We start from the raw sequence: 19,976 nt of genomic DNA on the forward strand, positions 1-19,976 counted from the left end.
TTATTTTATGGACGGCAGAGATGCCACTGATATGTAATATATGGCCATCACTAACCATCCCACTGAAGGATGATCGAGAGGTATATAATAATTTGAACTTTCTTCCTTTTCCATGATTTACACCATCAAATCACTAATGCGAAGCTTCAGCAAGTTGAATATGATCTTGTGTGGGAGATAACAGTGGATTTCGGAATGTTCCCAATGACAATGAAGGTTCAAGTGGTGGGGCACAAAGTCCGGTTAATGGAGGAAGATAATGGTTTGATTTTGTTGGGTTGACCCTTCGTGTAGATTACTTCATATGTTTTGTCTCCGTTGGTGATCTCCAAAATGAATTATGTAGTTTTTATTTTCGATTTTGTAGAGAAGACCCACTGCATAGATCTTATCAATCATAGGCCTCTGTAGGTGGGCTTCAAATTTTGAACAATAAATATTTTTGTTCTTATTTATTGAGTTCCTTCATTGTGTACATCTTTAATGATCTTCCCATGTTGACGAGCTCCAAATTGTATCTCTGATTTGTTGAATTTGCTCTTTGTGTGGATCTATTATGGCTAGCATTTGTTGTGCCAAATGGACATCTTTGGCCAAATCAAGATGCCAAGAGATTGACCAGAATACATGCGAGGTGATCCTCGCCAAGCTATCAAAGAAGTGGATCCGACTGAACTTTGTCATTCGAGCTTTGATATGGAGGTCGTTATGAGTCTCGCAGGCACCTTGAACCCTGCGCCGGTCAAGAGGCAAGAGAAAAGGTTGATTCAAGCTAAGATTTCCCCAACGTGAACCCTCATATGTCTAGAGCCTTGAAATAAAGAGTTCCACTAGAACAAACTTGGTCCTTCCAAGCTTATATCAACCCAAACAAAGCAATGTGATGTTGAGGTCCATAAAATGTCGACAATCCACTTTTCATACACGAACTGTTATATGTTAGAGAACCTGTTAATTTCAGAAAATACACACTGATCAAATATTATCATTTGAAGGACCATAAACACGTGCCTATCATCGGGACCGGTGTGTTACCACCACATCATCTTAGCCGTGTTTTGTTGCGGTGATCGAAACCTATATAAGTAGAACAGGTTTGCCTAAAAAAACAGACATTCTAAACTTAGATTTCCCAAGTGATGATTGAACTTTGGTGATTGATTGTGGTTGGTGGTTGAGGCCTGAGGGTGTATGACATTGGTGGAGGAATTTGGAGATGAAGAATAAAAATATTCTCTCAATCTATAAAACCAAGGTATCAGTTATTATCAATTTAGTTCCTTAAATATTTTTATTTCAGCAGAGATGATATGCCTGGTTGCCACTCTCCTGGGTGAATTACTGACGCGGTAGTGGAAAATTTAGGAAGAAGAAGTGAAAATAGAAAAAGAAAATTATTTTGTAAATAACTTTCAACTAAAAAAACTTCAGTTACAAAACAATGTAATAAACATAATAACTGTCAAAATATTATTTGTCGTGACGAAATTAAATGGTATAAAATTAACATAAACAACTTTATTTATATCCAAGTTCAATATTTCTAGATATACACTTTTACGAGATGGAACGTGATACCTTTGCATTGGAGATGCATTGACGAGCGGGACATCAAGTTGTTGGCTTAAAAAAATACTCCTTCAAATGTACCTTTCGTTAGTTCAACAAAAAAAAAAAAAAAAAAAAAAAAAATGTACCTTTTGTTTGTAACGTTAGTTTTTAATAAATTAATTGAGTCTCATTTGGAATATCCACACAAGTGTCGCTACACAAAGTGAGCTTAAAAAGGCAACTCTTTTGCATTTCATCTGCAAAAACCCCCACCCCCCACTTTCCTAATCCTTCCTTCTTCCATAATCCCCTCTCACTCTCTCTCTCTCTCTCTCTATATATATATATATATATAGATTTCTCCATTCTCTTTTGAAATCACAAAATGGGTAAACCTCCAAAGTACTTTCTCCCTCATCTCTTTATCTTCCTCCATCTTCTCCGTCTCTCAACATCTCACTACTCCATCGGTGTCAACTATGGTATGGTCGCCGATAACCTCCCTCCTCCATCCCAAGTTGCTACTTTCCTCAAAGACAAAACCACCATTGACAGAATCAAACTCTTTGACTCTAACCCAGATGTTCTTCTAGCTTTTGCCAACACTGGAATCTCCATTACTGTTAGTGTCATTAACAGTCAGATCCCTTCACTTTATAAACTTGAATCCGCACAAGACTGGATTAAATCCAATATCCAACCATTTTACCCTCAAACTAAAATCATTCGAATCGCAGTGGGTAATGAAGTTATGGCAACATCAGATAAAACCCTAATTGTTCGTCTTCTTCCTGCCATGAAAAATCTTTATAAAGCTCTTGAAATTGCAGGAATAACTGATATTCAAGTTTCTACTCCTCATTCACTCGGTATTCTCTCTGCTTCTGAACCACCGAGTTCTGGACGATTCCGCCGAGTTTATGACCGAGTCATCTACGCTCCGATTCTCAAATTCCATAACGATACTAAATCCCCGTTCATGATTAACCCGTATACCTATTTCGGGTTCACTAATAAAACGTTAAATTACGCTTTATTCAAACCTAACTCTGGTATTTTTGACAAAGGTACCGGAAAAATGTATACAAATATGTTTGATGCTCAACTCGACGCGGTTTACTCAGCGATGAATCGGTTGGGATTCGGTGGTGTTGATATAGTGGTGGCGGAAACTGGGTGGCCGTCGTTTGGTGATCCAAATCAACCTGATGTGAATCTCGAGAATGCAGTTTCTTATAATGGGAATCTTGTGAGACACGTTAACTCAGGTGTGGGTACGCCATTAATGCCGAATCGGACGTTTGAAACGTATATTTTCTCATTGTTTAATGAGAACTTAAAACCCTTGAATACTGCTGAAAGGAATTTTGGTTTGTTCAGACCTGATTTTACTCCGGTTTATGATGTTGGTATTTTACGCGACGGAGAGGTAAGTGTTTTATTAAATACCAGTATTTTACTTGGTTATCAGTGGTTTTGGCCGTCGGAAAACCGTTTTTTGAATTAATTCATGGTTTTTATAGCTCTTTACCAGTTTTTTTTTTTTTGATGAAATAGCTCTTTACCAGTTAAGTACTTGAGTTTGACTGTTTTGACGTTTTGTTTCTTTCCTAGTATGAAGTTGAAATATTTGAAGAGATCCGTACGTACATAAATTATGTTTATACTCCATAATTACAAAATCAGTGCAAAAGAATGGGAGTATTCCGAAATGACCCCTGGATGTTAACAATTCACCTTTTTGCCCCCTAGATTGGCTCTTCACTTTTCTTTTTGGCGTTGATGTGGCTACACATACATTGTTTTTGAACTATTTTGTACACTGTTACCATTTATTGGAAATTATTTTGTTTACTTATTCTTGATTTGGATCTCATAGATCATGCTAAAAAAATATTTTCTAAAAAAATTTTGGTAGATATCAAGTTGTAGCTTGGTGGATATGAGTTTGATTTGTTGTTAGAAGTCGAGGGGTTCAAATCCTACGTACAGGAAGCCGCTTGTGTTGTTTCTTCTTATGGTCTCTCTTTCCCGAGGAAGGGGATCCAAGGGGAATTGATTCTGTCTTGCAATGACAATGAAGAAAACTTCCATGGAGATATTCTTTTGCGAGACCTATATTTCTTAGGATACGTTCACGGATAGGTCGGATAGTGATTCCAAGGAAGAAAAATTTAGTTGAAGGAATAAAAATGTGGTATAGATAATCTCAGAGGCCATTTCCAAATTATTTCTGAAAATGGTAGTCCTTTGGTAATATTAAAATGATTCATAGGGTTCTGTTTATTAGGGGAAAGTTCTGCTTTCCAGCTAATCCACATTATAATTTCGAGAACCCTAAAAGGAGATAAATTTCTTAAATTGTGTGTTTCAAATTTCTATGCTTTTTGATAATAGTACTACAAATGTTATTACATTATTAGTTTTGATACATCCAAAATGAATTCAAATTTTATGTTTTCAGACTGGAAGTCCTCCTATCCCAACACCAAGTACACCAGCACCATCAGGGTCCCCAGCATCACCGCCACCATCCGACTCTCCAGCTACACCGCCACCTTCTGACTCGCCCACAACACCATCCCCATCTGATTCTCCGGCAACACCAGCACCCTCCGAATCTCCTGCGATTCCACCACCCTCAGACACTCCAGCAACACCACCACCCTCAAATTCTCCTGCGACACAACCACCACCATCTGATTCAGGAACGGGAGAATGGTGTATACCAAAACCAGATGCAAGTGATGAAGCACTTCAGAGCAACATAGATTACGTGTGCAAATTAGGAATAGATTGTGAGCCAATACAAGACAATGGAGCCTGCTACAATCCAAACACAGTCAGATCTCATGCCGCATTTGCCATGAACGCTTATTACCAAACTTATGGTCACACTGATTTAAACTGTGATTTCGCCTCCACTGGATTAATCACCTCTAATGATCCCAGTAAGTAGTATACTAATTATTAAATTAAAGGTGAATCTCGATATTGAAAATACGGTTTTCAATTGCGGAATTAACTTGATCCAAACTTTGTTTTTCTTTGGTGCAGGTTACGATACATGTAAATATGTATCTTGAAATGGGTGTTCAAACTTTTGAGGCATCAGAGAGTCGGTGACACGGGGGCGTGGGGATTCACCCTCGTGAACAAAACAAAAAAAGTATTTGGTTAATCCTACCCATACTTTAGTTATTATATAAATTTTGTTATTTAAACCATATTTTTGGTGGTCTTAAGCCCCCTTGGGAAGAGGGAAAGATAATGCATCTTTTTGAGACATTTTTGTAAGAGAATCCAAAGTGAAGAATGTTTCAACGGCTAGTTTTACTGGTTCTTGAAAATGAAAAGTGTGTGTAGGATCAATGGGTAGGCTACTTTTTTATGTTATCAAGTCGGGGGAATTTTTCATATTAGTATTACAATTCATTACATGTATGGGTACCTCGCTGCAGTTGTCGTTACGCTGTGATATTTCCAGTACCATACATTGTGGTGACTCACTGAGTCAGACCTAGTTCGAGTCGTCTCACTGAGCTCCTCTGGTAGTTGATGTCATCGGTTATATTCAGACTGTCGCTGCTGGTAACTGTCGTCTCATTATTGGTTGTTAGGCTTGTGAGAAACTTTGTTTGAATTGGCTTAAGCTAAGCACCACAGGGTTGCTTCTAGGTTCTGTTATGAGCACTTAAAGAACATTTTTTTGGAGCACTCAAATGAGTTGGGGCTACACATCCAACTAAAAAACTCACTCAAATAAAAAAAAATCCTCCAGATCTTTAGGGTTTGCAAATTCAATTCATTCCTATTTCTTCTTTCATCATTGTTTGAATTCTCTTCTTGAATTCAATCTTTCTATTTAAAACCTTTCCTTGATTTAAAATTACTTGGCCTTCTGGACAAGCTTTCTATATAAGTTGAAGAAATACTTGCTTCATTTTCTTGCTTACAACTTCATCAAGTTAATATTTGTCATGAAACTCATAAATGGTATTGTTCAGTAAAGAAAGCATCTGGTCTTGTACCAAATATGGTCTTGTTTCAGTACAGTAGCCACTGAGTCAATACAAATTATTAGCATTTTCGTTCTTACTATGTCAAAAAGTGTTAACCTTTAAGTGTTTACAAATTTCAGTCCCACAAAGAATTGCAGAACAAATCACACTAATGAGCAGGCTGTTTATCTTCTGTAGCCGGGACTATCTCATTTTCTTTTCTCTCAATTTTGATATTCGTTTGCTCTCTGAATTTCTTGTATATATCTCCACGGTAGAATTCGCGAGTCCTCATAACCAAAATAAGCGAACTAATAAGACCAACGAATGAAGCAATCGCCATTATAATAAATGAGAGTCTATAACATTGCTTTCCAATACAAGTCAACTCCACTGCAGAACTTCTGCTAAGTCCATTAAGCTTTAGTTGCTTTAATGCCTCCTTATCATAAAGCTTTCCTGCAACCCTTACATTAAAAATGAAAGAACCAAGCGGGATCACCAATAAACCTAAATTGTATATTATCGCGTATCGTTTCAGGCCAAAAAGTTCAGATAAGATAGTATTGAACAGTGTGACAAGCGATCCGTAAAAGAAGCCAATAAAAACCGAGGCGATGTATAGAGAGCCGGGGAAGGGGAAAGCTATGATCAAGTTGCCTATACAAATGAATACAAGGGAAATTGAGATCACGAGTGTTCTCGGAAATCCCCACTTGGAAAGAAGAATTTCGGAAATGAAACCTGTTAAAACTCTTCCGAAGAAGTTCCAAATACTTACGAGCGATATAAAGGTGCTTATTGTAAGAGATGGGTAGCCTAAAGATTCGCCAATCTGACCAAAGTTATCAACCGCTGTGAGACAACTGCCTTGTCCAGTTAAAGTTGCAATCAACATCAACAACATGTCAATGCTTAGAAAAGCCTGGAGTATGGTATAGTTTTCGCCCCTTTCGGGAGCCTTTATAAGAGAACAACAATAAGAAACGTCGTTAGGCTTATCTTCTAGAACAGGCTGGGTTGTGGGTGGACGAATTGGATGTACAATTTCTGGGATACTACTCTCAACGGTTACGGATTCAAGGGCTTGCCTTTTACGATTCGAGAATACTAAAAGCTCTTCTTTGATTGTGATACCCAGAGGGAGAAAGAGCAATATACAAACGACAGTAGCACCCGCAACATAACCCACATGAGAGAATGTCTTTAGTTTCTGAGCTATGGTTATCACCATCATGAAAATAGCTAAGGCGAACGATATGAACAGATAGTTATAATACACACGTTTTGGCTGAGGACCGACCTTCATTGGTCGGATTGTGAAGAGAAATATGATAGTTATAACAGTAGGAAACAAAGCAATAAGGAGGATCAAAGATTTAGGGTTATTACCATAAATGGCAAGGTATAGTTGGGTTATCACAGCTCCACTAAGGCCAATGAATCCCTTTAGAAGACCCACTATCATTCCTCTGTTCTCAGGGAAGTTCTTCAAACAGGTGATTAACACGCTTGTGTGAAAAACTAAGAGAATTAGCGCCAACGAAAATGTACAAGCACATCTGCCAGACACGGGGACTGGGAACACGGGCCGAGACAGAAAGCCATAACATGAAGTACCCGGTGAAGTTCATGGAAGCTCCGATAAGAAGCACCAACCAAGCTGGGGCTATCTCTGTCAGGACACCTGCGAAAACTCCAACTGTACTTCCGAGATCCTTAAAAAAAGCAAGTAAATTGAGAGTTGTTTGATCATAACCGAGCGATTTTTTAATCTCTTTGGAGTAAATCCCAAACATGTATGTTACACCAACACAAGACATGATAAAGAAAGAGGAGAACAACACGAAGAATCTACCTCGAACTACTTGCAATGTGCACTGAATTGACTCTTGCAAACCACCACTAGCACCACCACCATCACCAACAACCATTGTTCCTGTTCTTAGTTTAGAAAAATAGCAGAACAATGATCTAACTTTGTTGGAGATGGTGGCGGAGAACGGAATTGAGATATAAAGGCAATTATGGAAGTTTTCTGAAGTCAACTGTTTTCCTTTTTTATGAGTAATCTGGTATATTATAATAACAATCCTTAAGAAAATTCATAATAGATGTTGATGCCACACCAACAGCTAGTTCTAATGAATGGAATTGACCTAATTATGAATGACTAAGATGTAGTATCTAATATGTAGCTAGATTACTTAATGGGATACTAAAATAAGAAGCTTGAGAAGTCAATGAAAAACAAATTAAGGCTCTCATGTGTGAAATACCTATTTGAATTATTAATAATATGATAATTAGTTAAGCATCAATTAATCAAGAACTTAACAACTTCACAAGATTAAGTTAACATTAATCGTTTCGGCCTCAGACTGTTGCGCCTTTAATAAAGCCAACGGACAAATGAATCTGTCAACTCTCCTCCGGAACCATACTAATATACTACAACTGGGGAGAATGTAAAGAGGTCAGACACGAGTCTCCTCGACACCTTTAAGACACCTTTAAGTTTCTGTAATGGCACAAAGGCAACTGGAGAGGAACCACTAAACTCTGATCTGACCAGAGAGACCGAACAGGGAAGTCTGCAAAAGTAAGTTCGACACCTTGAGCTCTACTCTGTCCGAGTGAATGGTGGTTGCGCAAAATACTAGATAACGTCCTAATTGGAGTCGTTACTGACAAAAGATATGATAAGTGATTCTTTCCACGCACGACAATCCCATGTGGCTACCCCTTGACGACCACGACTTCACAAACCTATAAGCATCACACAAATTTGTCCTCAAAAGAGATCTGATCCAATTGTATAATTCAATCTTTAACTTAACTGATTTCTAAAACATTACATAACATTAGTAATAATATTCAAGATAGCAGTTCACATGTGACATGTAATTTTATAAGACCACAAAAACTAGTGTGATAGGGCACAAGGGCCAGAAGCATATGAACATAAAAAAAAAGGAATTGAGAAATATGGTTTCAATGATGCAAGTACCATAGTGATGTCTCCTATAATCATAACGGTAGTATTCAACAACTGTCAATGACTCAATCTAATGCCCCTACTTTATATAAAGGGCAAACAATTATGAAAAGCTTTCATCCTGTCCAAAGTTAATTGGTCTCTCTCTAGCTCTTTTTATACTAATTACTCGTTCAAATTAACTGATTTGTATTATTTATGTCTGTATTGATATCGCCATTTTAATTTGTGAATATTTTCAATGTCGAATCTCTTGGTATAATGTTAGATTTTATTTTATAGATTTCACAACATCTAAGAAACATGACAGTTGGAGATATTGAGATCTAGAACTTTGTACGACTACATATATAAATATCATCAATCAGTCAGGTATTGAAATTGATAATACCCATTAAGAAAATTGTACGATATGTCAGTAATTAATATTTTAAATCATCTCATTATCGTGCAACTCCCCCCACTAAAATCTAAATACATAAACAAACTTTATTATATCCAAACCCAAAATAAGTAAATAAAATTTAAAATATAACCACTGACCTACCTCCCATATGAAAACCATAAATTAAACTTCATTATATCCAACAAAAGCTTATTTTACAAAACCAAAACCCATCTTCACCTCCACCAACCCCTAGAGAAAGAAAAGAGAAACAAAAAAAAAATCTAACAACTTGGAATTCAGAATGGGAGAGAAAGAGAAGAAGAAGAAGAAGAAACAAGACCATCAAAATCCAAATGATAAATCAATATCATCATCAGATCTATCATTCAAGCTTAGTTCCGACGTCAAAGGACTTCGTTTCGGGGGTCAATTTATCGTAAAGTCATTCACGGTTCGACGGGCAACTTCTATTGAACTCTTGCACCTTCTTGATTTCTCATCTCAAGATCACTTCAATAATCAAGAACCAAATAAATCCAATCGTCCATTGCTATTTCCTTCAACCACAGCCTTCTTACCAACCAATTTCACAATATTAGCTCACCATGCATGGCACACATTAACACTTGGTCTTGGAACCAAAAAATCAAAAGTGGTACTATTTGTATTTGAATCTCAGCATATGAAATACGAAATCGATACGAAATGGCCTCAAGTGATTTCTCTTGGTGAAGTAAATCGAAAGCTAATTCGGGGTCTAACCAAATGTGAGATGGCTCGGTTCAAGTTTCGTAAAGGGTGCATCACTTTTTATATTTATGCGGTTCGACGAGTCGGCGGTGGTTCGAGTGGGTTTTCTTGTGCTGGTGATCTTAGAATGATTCTTGAGTCAGTAGTTGAACTCAAAGATTTCTTAGATCATACTGCTATGCTTGCTTTGCCTACTCAAAGGAGTATCAATTACTCTTCCCCAAAGGTCACCAACATTGCTCCTTGATTTTTCATGTTTTTTTCCTAAAAGAAAATAAAATAGATTTGGGCGAATTGTTTAATTTTCGGTTCTTTTTGGTGTTTACCATATTATTTTTCTTGTAAATGTACTACCGGTAGATTTAATCTATAATAATATTTTAAAGGTTTGAATCTAGATCGGGTTATTTCTTCTATTTTTCTTGCTAAAAGAATTAGTTACAAGTAGTGCTTCATAAATAAACTACTGACTCATAATCTCAACCGTTGAGTTTTTAGTTCTCTGTGTTTTATATAACAAATTTTGGGTTTTCAGTCCAAAAATCTACCCCTAAACACACATTTAGTCCACCATAATATTAATATAGGATTTTAAGCCAAAATAATAATTATAATGGATATTTAATCCAACTTAGTTAAAGTATGTTTATATGTCAATGTTATAGTGTTTTTCTGTTTATCGATTCTTGTTTTGTTTCATAAATTACCTGTTATTTATTGTTAAAGTTTCATACTTTATTTCATTTTTTCATACTTTATTTCATTTTTCTTTATATGTGTCATACATAACACATTATGTATCAACAATGTTACTTCAAAACGGAAAAGGACTAAAAATCCATTTTCTGAAAAAATTGGACCTTAAACCCTTTTTGAACTTTATTTTAGACTTAAAACTCACAGACCCTTTTATATATTTTTTGAAAAGTTATAATTTCTCTAACTACGAATCAAAGTCTCGGTTATGCACTTAAATAACAAACAAAGCAGTGAAACAGCTCACAAGATTTGTTAATTATAAATGACTCTCGTGATGGAATTTTATTCGTTTGAAGTTTAGGTACGTGTGTCTTGCTGTACCCGTGACCCGAGCTGACCATAATGTGCATGACACCAGGGCGACACGGTTCACGTTGAAACACACGCACTCCCACCGATCTGGTACACGTTAAAAGTTTCAATTCGGATGAATGCCATCTAACTTGTATTGCGTGCGTCAAGTATCCCGTGTCCACCACCATGTGCCTTTCGGTAAAAGTGATGGATTTATTATCTTCACCAATTTTGATTGGTGCCACAGACTGGACCAATGGCTTCACTAAGAAAAAAAACAAATGGCAATTTTTGGTGGGAGTTTTCTGATAACATAAGATGATCAACCCTGATACACATCCCGGCACGAAACCCGACCGAAATCTGGCGGGGTGACGGAAAAAAAAAAAAAATTAGATGAATCCATTGCAACAGAAAAAAAAAAAAAAAAAATTAGATGATACCATTTTTCGTAAGTAAAATAGTAGATCAATATATGTACTTTACATTACTAATTTTTGTTTTATTTTAGATAAAAAGTGAGTGAACATAATAATTACCCATGTATTTGGAGTTTCAAAGTGTTTACAAAAAAATTATCTTATTAAGTACATATTTAGGGCTTCAAGTACTTAAAAAAAATATGTAAAATAGTAAATTACATATTTTTGTTATAATTTAGATAAATTCCAATGAGCATAATAGTTAACTAAGTATTTGATGCTTCAAAGTACTTAAGAAAATACAACTTTTTTTTTTGTTAAAAATAAGAAAATACAACTTTTTTTTTTTGATGAAGAAAAAAATACAACTTACTAACCCTAATATATTCTTTCACGAAATGAATATTATATTGTGCTTCTGTATAAATACATTTAGGAATCGTTATATAAAAAAAGAATGAAATAATGATTACTAAATTCCAAAGAACATTAGCCTAGAAACACCTATTTTTTTTTTGAGATTAAACTCCAAGAGTCACTACATTTGAATGACATTGAAACATCGTGATCATAATATGCAATACATCATGAATTTGGATGAACACTATATCTTGGGGACTCAAAGATCATATAAACACCCTTAAAGCTATCCTAGGGGGTCTGAAAACCCATCTATTTCTAAATCTATTTTATTTGTTGTCTAAATTACATGGGATCAGTCTCGATGATAAACTACGTTCATCAAGACTTGATCTCATGATCACACGGGCACTGTACCAAAAGGTGGTGGACGCTTGTATTTGGCTATTTTTTTTTTTTTTTTGTATTTGGCTACTTAAAAGAATAAACAAAAGGAGAGAGTATTTAACTCATGTCCTCTAGCTTGTAAATAAGGTGTTTCCCAGCTAGTGTTGCTTATCGGTTTGATCCAGCCCGGATCTGATTCATTAGCGCGACCTGCCTCAACCTGGCCTGTACGGATGACGAGCCAAACCGACCTAGGTTTTATCTCAACCCAATAGTGAAACCAGGTTGGTCAAACCCCGACCCATCCGACCCGTTTTTTAACTATTAAGGAGTAATTAATGTAGTTTATATCTCATAAGATCTTAGATTTCTTATAAAACTCCACGGGAATAAGAAATGTAATTTATTTGTAAGTTCGTAATTTTATAACACAATCTTTTCTTTCCCATAAAATCTTTCTTTTCCCACAAAATTCTAACACTATGTTTCGCGCACGAGAATAGAGTAGGAATGGCCTGTGATTCATGAAAATCATAATCTAGATTATTGTACTTTTCGCGGTGGGATTCCCCTCAGAAGTGTAATAGCAATTTCAAGAAAGTGGCGGGTTTGTGATTCCCACTCTTGAGAATGATTATGTTAATATTCATCGACAAAATTACCCTTAACAAAATATAAGAATGACTAATATTTAATTTGCCTTTGGTACTAATATCACAACTAGAGAAAAAAAAGCAGAGGATTTTAGCCACTACAATAGCAAATTCTCTCTATGGCTCAAAGCTAACTCTTTCAAGTTCTTATCTCCTTCTCTCTCTCTCTCGCTTGTTCTATGTCATTCCAATAGATATCACGCGGGTCAAAAAGACTTTTTTTAAGCTTAGAGCTTTAGTGCGGGAAGATGAGGTTAATTTCTATAGATTTAATTTTAATACCTCGCGGACATAGGGGGATTTTGATGGAATGAGGAGAGAGATAGAGCTTTGTCCTTTTTCTTTTGAATTGTTCAGCGTGTGTCTCGAACCCCTGACTTCTAAGGTGAAAGATGATACCTCTTACCACTCCAACCAAGGGTTGTTGGCAGGGCTTTGTTCTTTGTTCATCCCAATTTTTATTGATTTTGATGCCGAGATTTATCGTACGCGTACCATCAAAATCGATTCATGTTTTATTTCTACATAACTTTTACAAATATTTCCATTCCTATTCTTGTATGGACCCAACACCATGTTACGAATCTGTCACGAGTCGAATTCTCTTCCTGATCAAAGCAAACATGAAATTAAAATAATCTGATTCTCAGGATTTACGTTATGGGAATGTGATTCTCAGGAATCACAATTCATTCCCGCGCGTAGCAAACATGGCCCAAGGGTTGCGTGCATCTTTTTTTTTTATTAAGATAGGTTGCGTGCATCTTAGCCAAAGCATCAGGAGAACTTTTATCTCAATCTATCTCTTCTTGTACTCCTAGGAAGGTCGTTCCCATTATAGTCGAGGAACCCGCACCCCATTTCTTTTCCTCTTTCAAATGGGCAACTTCTTGTACTAAATCTCAATCTCAGGACATGGTGATGATGGATTCGAGATCCAATATTCTGAAGATTGTTGGATTTGTTGTAACGATGGATTCTCCGTCTTAGGTGGAAGAGTGTACTCATGTCAACGTCTCTGTTTGCTTTCATATCATCACAGAGTTCCAGTTGCCTAGGAGAATTGTGTCGGCATCCCAACAATCTCTATGGTTAGAATCTGGCTCAGGTGGTAGAGCTCTTTGAGGTCCACCTCTGATGATGATGATGATGAAAGAGGTATGAAGTAAAGGAGACTTGAGGCTTCGATGAGAATGATAAACGTGAACTCCAGTTATAGAAAGAGTAAGAATCAAAAGATAAGTCACCGAGTTTCAAATGATGATTTCAATATGTCTGAAAAGACAACTACGTGTCGTGAGAGAAGGGCTACGAAGCCATTATCGAGCTCTGGTTTTGACGCTAGCGACTTAGATGATTCACACATTGGTCAGCCTAAAAGAAAGTCCGGAAATAAGACAAGAAAACATTGTCACCGGGAAGCAGCCTAACTTTCGTAATTCTATATGTTACTTACTTTGTAATCCAATGCTTTTAAATTATTATAGTATTTTGGAATGTATAAAAGAATCAAGTCATGTATGGCTTCAAATAAATATATAATTGCAAATTCATGGTTACAATCTGCTATCAAGTCTGAAACTGCTCTAAAAGTTTCACAAGACTGTAAGTCTCGGCATCTGGTCTAGCCCCTCCAAGAATCATTCTCTTCAGAAGATCTGGATCATAAACCTTCGCCTTCACATATGCCCTAAACAGCGTATTATACACGAACGTATACTTACTATATCTGGCTTCTTTCAGCTCCCCAAACAGCTTCTTTGAGTTCTCCAAATCACCCATATCTGCAAAAATCTCAAGCATTGACAGAGTTGTCTCTAACCACGGAGTAGACCTCCGAACAATTGAGCTTGTTGTCTGATTAGTTCCTACCTCCAGAGTCTTCATGGCTTCCTCTACTAACCCTGATTTCAAACAACCCAATGCTAGATGCCGATATGTTATTGCATTTGGTATATTCCCATTCCTCTCCATTTCCTTGAATAGTTCCGATGCTTTATCAATAAACCCATGTCTGCAATAAACAGATATAATTGAATTGAACTGCTCAGGCGACTTTAGTTCTTTCATGGACTTCATTTCTAACCATAGTTCTTCAGCTCGATTCACCTTCCCGATCCTTCCAAATGCTTCGATAGCCAACACATAACTTTTATACCTGACATGAGGAAGATCTTTCACTACATCCCAAACGCGTTCGAGTTCCTTCTCCTTCCCCAAATAACCATACAATATGAGTAGAACATCCAACGTCGACCAATTATTTCCTGTCTTGGACTTCTCAATTGCTTCAACATAAACCTCGCAAGCAGCATATAATCTTGCCACAGCATGGGCTGTTGCTAAAATGCAATAAGTTATCTCATTCGGCTCGATTTCTGTGCGCTTCATCTCGCCAAAAACCTTCGTTAACCTTTCTATATTGTGTTGATTAGCTTCAATTTTCAAGAGAATATTGTAAGTAGAGACATGGGGTGATACTTTATCAGCTTTCATTTGTGTTAGAATTCTCGGAATGGCTTTCCTTCTTCCAGGGGAAGAGTGAAGGATTATGAGACGATTGTAAACGAGAGGAGAAATGGGGTGACCTAATTCTCTCATTCTTTTCATGTATGCTAAAGAAAGTCTAATCTTGCCTTTGTCTAAACAAGCAATGACAAGATTGTTAAAAAGCAAATCGTTTTGGTACTCGGAAGGAACTCGAGAGAATAAGGTTTCTCCTTGAGGTATACCATGAATTCTAGTAGTGAACTCTAGCAAGTAAGAATAGTCTAGCTCTTTTGGTTTGTAAGGTCTTTCTCTAATTACCCATTCCATAACCTGTATAATTTCAAAGATCAAAAGTTAGATTTATTAAGAAAATATACTCTAAAAAGTTCGTTCAGGCATTTAAGCAAATAGGTTGACTGCATCCAATGATGATCACCTCTAATGCGCGTTTGTTCATCTTGAGCTTTCTCAATCGATTGATGGCATGAAAGATATCGCCTCTTTGAATGGGGAATCCATCACCCATCCAGCTTTGAAATGCAGAGAAGACTGGTTTTCCTTTGGAAAGACTCTCCACCCTTGAAGATAAGGACTTACTGGGTTCTTCTTCATCTTGTTCTGATTCGGAGGATTTTTGTTCTGAAGTTAAATCTTCATCGGCTGATTTCTCAGTAGAGAAGAGGGAAAATTGTGAAGTCTGAGTGAGAGATAGAGAAGAGAGAATAGAAGTGGGTTGGAAGGATCTTCTGTTCTGAAACAGGGCTTTTCTTATTACTTGCATGAGAGAGAGAGAGAAAGAGAGATTTGAACTTGTGACGGATTAGACGCTTGAGTAGCAGAGAGCCAGCTTGGCTAAGCTAGGCTTGTGGTTGGAGTTAATAATTTGGGAATGAGAGATTTTATAGGCGACGCGCCGACGTCCAAAGTTGTTATAGGCAATATAATTTGTAAGCTTGACTTGTTCAATTTCAGAAAACCCAATGAAATACTGGAATATCAACATCAAAACCCTAACACCGATTTCTAGATATTAACAATTTCCAACTCCATGAATTCAGATAAAAACATAAGATCCCAAAACATCAAAAACATACCCTGGATGTCGATTACGGCATCAATAAACTAATGAATTAAGAAATTAGATCAAAACCCTAATGAAGAAGGAAGGAAAAAAAAGAAGGAAGAAAGGAAGAAGAAGAGAAAAAGAAAAAAATTGGATCAAACGTCGGATGAGGCATTTTCTCTTTAAAACACATTGCCTTTAACCAAACTAGAGATTGCTTTGATCGAGATTGCTTATAACAACTCTGGATTTCTCTTATAAAATCTCCCTTTGGGAATTATCTCGGCCAGGTTTCGTGGTCGGGGTATTTGGGCGGGTTTCTACATGGTTGGGACTTAGAGAATAGTTGTATAATTTAAGACCTTATATTTTTTCTTGAGAAATCGACTACGATCTACGTCACCCGTTACAAGGCTTTTATACTCTTGTATAGGCCTAGATGTTGCCCATTGCTAGTTTTTTTTTTGTTGAAAGCCCATTGCTAGTTCTGCCCCCTCCAAGAACTCTCCAACCAATCTTAGCAATCTTGTCACCTTATTTATGTTCTTGCATTTCTTTTATTGCCGAATAATAATTGTAGAACACGATCAACAAATCGTGCTTCTTATCAGGTGGGATGACCAAACTGGATTTACTCAGGCTTGAATATTGGGTTCGGGTGGGATTACGTATAGGTAGAAATCGTGCTTCTTATCAGGTGGGTTGACCAATCTGGATTCACTCGACCTTGAGTATTGGGTTCGGTTGGGATTACAGATAGGTCTTACTACCTGAATCCACCTACTAAAATCTAGCAGACTCGGACTAGATTGAGTTGGATTTGGTATAGAGCTCCATGTCTTCTATTTTAGAATCTTTTTTGTACTAATCCAACCTTAGATTATGACCGCGGTTTTGGGGAATAAAGAAAAATCTCTAGGACATAAAGACTTAGTCAATCTTGATTGACCTAGAGAGCATATTTATTTTTTAATCCAAAAATCCACATAATTGAACTTTGCCCCTTACTTTCCATCCTCTCTCTTAGGTGCTGTTTGTTTTTTTTATTTTTCAGATCTGAAATCTGAATTGGAGCCAATTCAGATTTCAGACGTTTGTTTTTTTTATATAAGAAAATCTGAAATCTTGTCTGAATTAGGTTAGTATCTGAAATGGCTGAATACAAGCCCTCTTATTTCAGACTTTACAACAAGTCTGAAATAAGAGCCTAACATCTGAAACAAAGCAAATGACCATCAATGCCCCTGTAAAATTGGATTTTTTTTATCCTTTTTATCCCACGGCCGCAACCACCACCGGGACTAACAACCAGAACTACAGCCACCACCGGCTAGCACCACCACCGGCTAGCACCACCACCGACCAGCACCAACACCACCACCGGCCAGCACCACCACCGGCTAGCACAAACAACTAGAACCACCATCTTCATTCTCCCTCACTGGATTCTGTCTATGTCCTCCATTAACCCAAGTCTCCTGAAACCTAAGTTTATCCAAAGAGTTGGGTATTTTAAATCATAATACAACCTAAATCCTAAGGCAAACACAATCAAAGATTTGGGTATTTGAAATCAAAATACAACCTAAATCTTAGGGCAACACACAATCAAAGATTTGGGTATCTTAGGTCAGTAAATTTATTCAAGATTTGGGTATTCGAAAATTAGGGCAAACACAACCCAAATCTTCGAAAAATCAGAAGTATTGTGAACCCTTGAGGAATCTCTGATCTTCGAGTTCTGGGTATAAAGAGGGGTAATGAGGAAGAGAGAGAGAGAATGAGAGAGGGAGAGAGGGAGAGAGAGAGAATGAGAGAGGGTGAGAGAGGAAGAGAAAGAGAATGAGTTAGAGAGAGATGAGTCTCTACCTGGCATCCATGGGAGAGAGGCAGGTACGGCCGTAAGGGAAAGAGGAGAAAAAATAGGGTTTTCACTTTTATAGATGGAGAAAGATACTTAGGGTTTCTTTTGTCAAAAAGACCAATAAGGTTATAAAGGTCAAAATTTCCATTCAGACCCTATTATTCAGATTACAAAAACAAACATCAAATTTTTTAAAAAAATCAGCCAATTCAGATTCAGCCAATTCAGTTCAGCCAGTTCAGATTCAGCCAGTTCAGATTCAGACATAAATAAAAAAACAAACAGCACCTTATTCTCTCTCATGCTCGTCCTCTCTCTCTCTCTCGTTCATGCCCTCTCTTTTCTCTCTAAGAAAAATAGAAAGATGAGAAAAGAAAAATTATACCAAATCATAATTAAAAGAATATGTGAGTGTGGTTCAACATCAAACCCCTATTATGATTTGATAAACACTAACAATAGTTGTTTTTCTCTATTATATAGATCATTCAAGGGTTTTTCATTTTTCCCCAACCCTAAAGTCAGTTGTTTAGTGCTTAGGTTTTAGTTTTTCCATGATATATATAAATCCCCACATCAAATTCTTCCTGAGGTCATATATCGTATCAGCAATTATTAGGATTTGGAGGCAGGTGAAACTAAAACCTATGAAAATCCCCATATCAAACTACATGCGTTTGTTTCCATAATATATAAAACCTTTGAGGCAATGACAAACTGAAATTTCAGTGATAACTCTTCATGATGTTTTCATATGAATCCCCACATCAAACCAGTGAACCACATGTGCTTGATTAGTTGCAACATTTGAAATTTTTTGTTAATCTTTTCACTGTTTTGAGGCAGTTCGTTTTGAACTATGAAGATGAAGCGGAGAACCCTAATTGCTTGGTCAGATTTGGTTAGTAAATTAATTGATTTAAATCCTAAAGATTAAGTATCTAATTATATAATGAGTTTTTTTTTAGTTAAAAATGAGTGAGAGATATAGAGATAGATAGAGAGAGACAGGGAGAAAACGAGTAGAAGAGATAGAGAAAATGAGCGAGAAGAAGATAGGATAGAAGAGATGACGATTAGGAAGCAAATTTTAATCATGTGAATTTTTGGGTTAAAAAATAAATAAGCCTCCTTAGTCAATCTTGACTAACTAAGAGGGTGTTTGATTTTTTAGCACTTCTAAGTGCTACCACTTACTAAGTGATAATCACTTAGTAAGTGATATCACTTGTAAGTGATATGGCGTTTGTTTTCTATCACTTCTAAGTGCTTGATTTTTGTTTTTATATTAATTCTAAACGTCATAAAAATGAGAAATTGTCTATTTTGACCTTAAAGTATTCACATATTAGCATTTCATACTGATTCATTATCCTCGCGAGTTTGGATACAAGTGAATTACGATTTATGAATGCTTTATGTCGAAAATATTAACCTCAAGTAATTAAAAATTATGACGGAGAAATAACTTACGTTGCATCATGGAGTTTGGGTGGTTCCGTGATTAATGAAGGAAGAGATGTGAAAAATTTTTAAGAGAAAAGCTTAGGTGAAGGATGAGTGAAGAAGGAAAAGGGTCATTGATAAAGTCATAAAAAGTTTTTTTTTACTTATCAATTGTTTAAGATTTTCTTTTTTTTTTTTTTTTGAACCCAAATATCATTAATAAATTGAAAGTTACAAAGTTAGGACCAAACGCAAATTTAAATTACAGTACAGGATTCTAACTAGTAACGACTTTTAACTTCCAGGGGTTAAATAGAAATTAATCAATTTCGGGAGGGTAAAGCCGAGATAGCTAGGTCATGCGCGTCCTTATTATACATACGTGGACAGTATGCAAGAGCCAGCTGTCGTCCGTTAATTCTCTCCCGAATACTGTCTATCTGCGCCGTTAATCTCCACGGAGGAACAGCATCAATGGACAGGATTAAATCAATCAGAACCTTCGCATCTCCCTCGACTATATAAGAGGGGGACGAAATCTCATCAGCTA

General features: G+C 36.6%; 3 protein-coding genes and 1 pseudogene across 4 annotated transcripts; 2 read left to right on the plus strand and 2 right to left on the minus strand.

Annotated features, from left to right (window-relative positions):
- Window positions 1–1,680: 1,680 nt before the first annotated feature.
- Window positions 1,681–4,968, plus strand: LOC147550332 (glucan endo-1,3-beta-glucosidase-like). The gene is made up of 3 exons (XM_086670984.1): window positions 1,681–2,980; window positions 4,016–4,502; window positions 4,609–4,968. Exons 1-3 carry the CDS (start codon window positions 1,937–1,939, stop codon window positions 4,635–4,637), a joined length of 1,560 nt encoding a protein of 519 aa, XP_086527110.1. The 5' UTR covers window positions 1,681–1,936; the 3' UTR covers window positions 4,638–4,968.
- A 753-nt stretch (window positions 4,969–5,721) lies between these two features.
- On the minus strand, window positions 5,722–7,486 carry LOC147550333 (protein NUCLEAR FUSION DEFECTIVE 4-like; annotated as a pseudogene). The gene has a single exon (XR_015237444.1). The product of XR_015237444.1 is annotated as a protein NUCLEAR FUSION DEFECTIVE 4-like (transcript).
- A 1,559-nt stretch (window positions 7,487–9,045) lies between these two features.
- Window positions 9,046–10,085, plus strand: LOC147550334 (uncharacterized). The gene has a single exon (XM_086669441.1). It carries the CDS (start codon window positions 9,240–9,242, stop codon window positions 9,933–9,935), a length of 696 nt encoding a protein of 231 aa, XP_086525567.1. The 5' UTR covers window positions 9,046–9,239; the 3' UTR covers window positions 9,936–10,085.
- A 4,002-nt stretch (window positions 10,086–14,087) lies between these two features.
- Window positions 14,088–16,204, minus strand: LOC147550335 (Tetratricopeptide repeat (TPR)-like superfamily protein). The gene is made up of 2 exons (XM_086665991.1): window positions 15,490–16,204; window positions 14,088–15,383 (listed from the first exon to the last, which is right to left on the minus strand). Exons 1-2 carry the CDS (start codon window positions 15,832–15,834, stop codon window positions 14,133–14,135), a joined length of 1,596 nt encoding a protein of 531 aa, XP_086522117.1. The 5' UTR covers window positions 15,835–16,204; the 3' UTR covers window positions 14,088–14,132.
- Between the last annotated feature and the right edge of the window lie 3,772 nt (window positions 16,205–19,976).

The sequence above is a fragment of the Eschscholzia californica genome, unplaced genomic scaffold (genome assembly GCF_041429995.1).
Source record: "Eschscholzia californica isolate CP2 unplaced genomic scaffold, dmEscCali1.0.p SCAF_3, whole genome shotgun sequence".
Taxonomy (NCBI): Eukaryota; Viridiplantae; Streptophyta; class Magnoliopsida; order Ranunculales; family Papaveraceae; genus Eschscholzia; species Eschscholzia californica.

Excerpts from the sequence above, each read along its gene's own strand:
- LOC147550332 (XM_086670984.1), top strand. The coding sequence starts at position 1,937 with ATGGGTAAACCTCCAAAGTACTTTCTCCCTCATCTCTTTATCTTCCTC. Across the intron at positions 2,981-4,015 it reads GTATTTTACGCGACGGAGAG|ACTGGAAGTCCTCCTATCCC; the intron begins GTAAGTGTTTTA and ends TTATGTTTTCAG. Across the intron at positions 4,503-4,608 it reads AATCACCTCTAATGATCCCA|GTTACGATACATGTAAATAT; the intron begins GTAAGTAGTATA and ends TCTTTGGTGCAG.
- LOC147550334 (XM_086669441.1), top strand. The coding sequence starts at position 9,240 with ATGGGAGAGAAAGAGAAGAAGAAGAAGAAGAAACAAGACCATCAAAAT.
- LOC147550335 (XM_086665991.1), bottom strand. The coding sequence starts at position 15,834 with ATGCAAGTAATAAGAAAAGCCCTGTTTCAGAACAGAAGATCCTTCCAA. Across the intron at positions 15,384-15,489 it reads TGAACAAACGCGCATTAGAG|GTTATGGAATGGGTAATTAG; the intron begins GTGATCATCATT and ends GAAATTATACAG.